Below are 5236 nucleotides of genomic sequence, written 5' to 3' on the forward strand. Positions count from 1 at the left end.
TACTTTTATTTTGTTCAATTAGAAGACACTGACATCAATTCATTATCATATGAAATTTTTTTGGTCCGCATATTAAGGATGATTTTTGAAATCACTAAACTTAATTTGAGATAATTATAAAAAAGAAAAAAAATTATATTCGTTAGCAGTCCAACTCGATTTTGTATCAGTTGCAACAAAGGAAAAATAGAAACAACAACTCATGCAGCACACGAATTACTTTGGTAACCTTTACAATATCATATCTATAAGATAGTATATATTACATGTGAGGTTCCACAAGCTAGCGTTCACAAGAACGATGAAATAAATTCTATACTCATGATGTGTTATTGTACTATATAATACACAAGCTATTACCCATCTAAAATGAGGGACTGGAGACAAGCATTTACTGCAATTGGAGATGCAAAAAAACGAATAAAATGTGTTTTACTTCAAATATATCTGCGAAGGTAATCAAGTCGAGCTGGATGTTTGAGCTTCATCAACGCTTTCAGCTCATGTTTTCGAACCATCTCCCTCGATACATTGAGGTTTCCTGCTATCTCTCCCAAGGTTCGTCTTCCTTTGCCGTCTAATCCGTATCTTTGTCTAATGACCAAGCTTTCCTTTGGCTTAAGTGAATCGAGCTGAAAAGAGAAACAGAGAACAAAATAGATAATCATTATAGATGCTAACTACTGCTTGAGAAATTTTATCGAAAAGGGTAACTTGGATTAGCGGATCAATTTACGGATTATTTATTTTGCAAATAAGAATGGACTGTGAACTTCCTTCCTAAATTGCACCATAAAAGGAGCTTCTAAAATTATCAATTTAGAAAGTAATACTGATAAAAAAGATGATTCCAGAAGAAATATCTAATAAGCGATTACCACATCATCAATAGCTAGACGGAGAGCAGGCTGTCTACGCTTGTCGCCACCCACACCATCTATGTCTGCTATCCCGTCAATAAATTCTTCTTGTGTAACTGTATGCCTTCCATTGAGAGAACGTACTGATTTTGAGGTCTTTAACACCACGTAGTATCTCTCGGGTGATATTCTCATCCTTTCAATTATCTCTTCATCAGTTGGTGACCTCTGGAGTTGGACGGCCAGTTCTAGTTTGACCTTCTGGATTTCTTGTCTGACCTGCAAACAGTGAAGTTTGTTTCAACTCTTCAGTTTTGTCTGATAAATTATTCGAAGCTCCACCAAACACGTATTCACAAGTATGCATGCAGATAACTGAAATAAAATACGATGAAAATATTAAGAAAGCATTACTAATCACTAAAAAATGCGTAGCTAACAAAGTTGTCTCTAACTAGGAAACGACAGAGAGAAAGAATGAAATTTGTAGAAAGCCGGAAAGAACAAAGGCATGATAAGCATTTATCATTACCTTTCGCCGATGCAAGCATAGCTGATAGTTATTTGGATAGAAAAGGTCAAAAGGCCCTATTGATCTTCTTATAGTTTTATAGTAAGGTTGATTACCTCTAGTGCAGCCATACAACTACAATCACGATAATAGCAATAACATTATGTTGTCAGAATAGAGTTTAATTCGAAGAAAGAAAGCTGTATTATGAGTTTATGTATGAGACATTGAGACTTATCAAATATTGGATTTCCGATACATTTTGTTAAGTTATAAAATATCATTGTAGTGCATAGAATATTGTGTAACAACTTAAGTTCTAGCAGCATAATGAAAACTTTAACTGGAACATTGTTTGATGTGAATAAAATAGTTAGATGAAAACAAACGAAAGCACCATAAATATCATGTTTGCATGGCTAATTCCTGAAAATCAAATGGAAAGCTACAAACCAAAAAAAAAATAAAAAATCGTTTGGGAAAATTGCAAAATTTTCAAAAGTTAAATGAAGATAACAAATGACCTAGTTTGGCAAAAATTTGACGCTTTAACCACGAGCTTGGAAACATACATATAACATATATGATCACCAAATATTTGAGCCTTATTAGATTTCTATACAACCCATTATAGCATAATGGACATGGTTCATGCTCTCATTGAACATTATTGGGATGATTTTTACTATATGAAAACTCAAGTATAACAGATGACTTTTGGGCATTTTTCAGATGAAAGAATATAAAGATGCCAAAAACAATTAGAAAAGTACAGTTAGAATATTTGAACTTCATACCGCCTCAATACCGAAGGAAACACGGGTGAAACTTGAGAGTGTCATAGATCTAACTATAGAATGTCGAATCCAAAAGAGAGCATAAGTAGACAACCGCAGACCACGCTTTGGTTCAAAGCGATCAACCGCCATAATAAGTCCCTTCACTCCTGCTTGACAAAGGTCGTTGAACTTTTGAGCATTTGCAATGTCTTGATAATGCTTGTTAATCACAAACAAGACCAGCCGAAGATTGTGCTGCAGTTTTGTAATATGAAATAACTATTCAGATGAAACTGCATTGAATTCTTCAGTGATACATTAGACTCTATTTAAGACAAGAAAAACACATAAACATAAAGAACAAAATTTTTTTTTTTTGAAGAGAACAAGTAGATGTCAGATAATTTATATGCAAACCCAAAGGAATCAAGTCATAGACACGTAACAAATGGTATACAAGAGGATCTTTTTCTTGGGATATTAGAATAACTATAATAGAAGAAATCTTAGTGATTTAACATCAGCCTGTCTCAAACTAAAGTAAGGTCAAGGTAACTTATCTAAAAGGCTTAAATTTATCTTTCACTAACCCCTAAGTTAAAAAACTTTGGAAGTGGCATTTTTGTAATGGAAGAATCAGAGAAATGTAGTTTACACACCCCAGGGAAATCGAACATAGCCCTCAAACATTCTTTGTCAAAGAGTTGTTTTTGGTTGAGAAGTAAAACCTTTTTGTAATTGTACATAAGGTTAAAAAAAAAAGAGTTTATCAATCTTAAAATCTACCAATTAAGCTTTAAAATTTTCGTATATCCACGAACTATGCAATTTTCTGTAGATCATTTCTATCATTAGCAATTATGTTGCCTTCATAACAACTGACAAACAAATTAAAAAAATAAATTTGTGCATCTTGTATCATATTAAGTGTCTATTTAACACGAATCAAGCAACATTCAAAGTGATGTAGCATTGGTATTAAACAAAACAAACAGAACTATTCGAGCAAAACATAAATATGCGAAGAAAATTTTGTGAGTAGGTGGGGTTGATCAATATCAGAAAATAAGCACAAAATAATATGCAACATAACTTCAGCTGATCGAGCAAAATGTAGAAACCTTGATAATTTTGTTTCTTGCAGCATGACCAACTTCTAACTCTCTTTTCAATTTTTTAACATTCATGTTAACTGCTTCTGCTAACTCTCCATTTGTCGGTTCTCTACTCAAGTCCCCATGTAGATTCTCTTTCACCTTTAGTATCCCCTATCCAGGAAGAAATAGCAAATGAAATTGATTAGGAAGGATTCACATGAAAAGCTATAAAGAAAATACACGGATCAGCAGAAGCTTCGATCAGAAAGCAAAAAGAGAATGATAGTTGCTTTGAGTTACATCAAAAAGTAAAATTTTTCTTTTCGGAAGTGCCATTTGAATCTCTTGAATTCTCCTTTGGATATCATCTATGGACCTCAAACATAATACCACTCTACTTAGAAGTCTGGAAGTATCATGGCATCTAAGTATTTTACTTCAGAAAAGAGAATACTTGAAATTCACTAGGAAGCCATTCCTAATCAAAATCAACTCATTTTGCCATAAGGGATAACAATGAATTATACCTAAGCAAACCACTGGGGTATAAATAGTTATAACGATTAGCAAAAAAAAAAAAAAAGAAGTAAAACAGTGCAAACTGAAATACATAATCAGCAAGAAATACTTGTCTCTTTGCTCTAAAATGTTAAACCAAAAAAAAAAAAAAATTAATTTTTTTACCAGAGACCAACCAGAACGGAGAATTTAAATGATAAATATTTAAGAATTCCAAAATCCCAGAAACTAACCCTTAGAAGTAATAAAAAAATAAACGAATAACATCTGGATCTTTTACCTTCGTAGGCTGCATCAGCTTGAAAAGCCACTTATGCTCAGCAAAAGAGAGAACTGGCGGAATCTTCATCTTCCTCCAATCCAAACTAACCAAGTCAATCGATACAGAATACTCCCTCAACAACTTATCCAATTCTACTTCCTCCATCTCCCCCTCCGTGGCCCTCTTCCTCACACCATCTCTGGCAAATACATCTCCTTCCTCCTTCCTTGTACGCCGCAAGGCAATCCTCGCATCCAAACTCAATCTTCTCATCCTCCTCTTCCCGTTTATCACGATCCCTTCTTCTCCCTCCACGCTCTGCTTGACCCTTTTCCTCGTGTGCCCCCCACGACCAAGATTGAAATCGAACTCCATGTCAGAAACCTCTGCCGGGCTCAGCTTATAGATGTTCTCTAGCGCCTCGGCAACCTCACTGTAGTCCACATCCACCGTGCTCAATGAAGGGGAAGCAGAGGCGGATTCGAGGGAAACAGACTGGGTTCGCTTCGGTTGCTTTCTAGATTTGGTTAAGGGCTTTACCAAGTTCGGATCCGATGATTTGAAGGCGACGATGGAGACCGGACGCCGCCGGAGCGGATGCGACCAGCCGGCGGAGTAACCGGAGCCGATGCCGAGGGGCGATGTCCTCGACGGCGTGCTGGAAACGGTGACTACGCCCATTGCAAGTGATGCCAAGCACAAACGTCAACGCACGCAGAGAATCCAGCAAACTTCCACTTAGAGCAGAGAAGGAGAACAGCAACAAGGAAAGAACAGGGTGAGGCTTCTGTTTTTTCTAGGAAGGGTTGAAATGGCGGAGACACTCTGGTTAATGGTTCACCTTCTAGAATTTTCTTGTCTGAGCATCTTGACACTTAAATAATAGCAGCGATAAGTGATAAGTATGCAGGGCTTAAACTTACTGTAAAACACTAAAACCATGCATCTTATCTTCCTTGTGCGAAAGAGCAGCAGGGCAAAAATATAAATTCATTAATTTGTATTCTTTATCGATTTCCATTGTCTTTTTTTTTTTTGGGACATTTAGGTCATTTAAGGCAAACTCACACACACAACGCATACACAGAGACTCGAACCTTAGACCTCTTAGTTGGAAGCCTTAGCTCTCAACCAATAGGCCAAGGAGAGTTGTGTCCGATTTCCATTGTCTTGTTTGGCTCTTTTTTTGCCGCCAGGCAAATATGGCT

At 36.2% G+C, this 5236-nt stretch overlaps 1 protein-coding gene across 1 annotated transcript; it reads right to left on the minus strand.

Annotated features, from left to right (window-relative positions):
* Positions 1 to 203: 203 nt before the first annotated feature.
* Positions 204 to 4889, minus strand: LOC110092561 (RNA polymerase sigma factor sigE, chloroplastic/mitochondrial). Its single transcript, XM_020817159.2, has 5 exons — positions 4047 to 4889; positions 3272 to 3418; positions 2169 to 2405; positions 879 to 1139; positions 204 to 632 (listed from the first exon to the last, which is right to left on the minus strand). The coding sequence occupies exons 1-5, from the start codon at positions 4707 to 4709 to the stop codon at positions 438 to 440; spliced, it is 1503 nt and encodes a 500-aa protein (XP_020672818.1). The 5' UTR covers positions 4710 to 4889; the 3' UTR covers positions 204 to 437.
* Between the last annotated feature and the right edge of the window lie 347 nt (positions 4890 to 5236).

Source organism: Dendrobium catenatum, unplaced genomic scaffold (assembly GCF_001605985.2).
Source record: "Dendrobium catenatum unplaced genomic scaffold, ASM160598v2 fragScaff_scaffold_390, whole genome shotgun sequence".
In the NCBI taxonomy this organism is placed as follows: domain Eukaryota; kingdom Viridiplantae; phylum Streptophyta; class Magnoliopsida; order Asparagales; family Orchidaceae; genus Dendrobium; species Dendrobium catenatum.

What these genes read in the sequence shown, in the direction of transcription:
- LOC110092561 (XM_020817159.2), bottom strand. Translation starts at nt 4,709, where the DNA reads ATGGGCGTAGTCACCGTTTCCAGCACGCCGTCGAGGACATCGCCCCTC. An exon ending in CAAGAAACAAAATTATCAAG is followed by an intron (nt 2,406 to 3,271) that starts GTTTCTACATTT and finishes ACAAAACTGCAG; the next exon opens with CACAATCTTCGGCTGGTCTT. An exon ending in GTCTAGCTATTGATGATGTG is followed by an intron (nt 633 to 878) that starts GTAATCGCTTAT and finishes TTCTCTTTTCAG; the next exon opens with CTCGATTCACTTAAGCCAAA.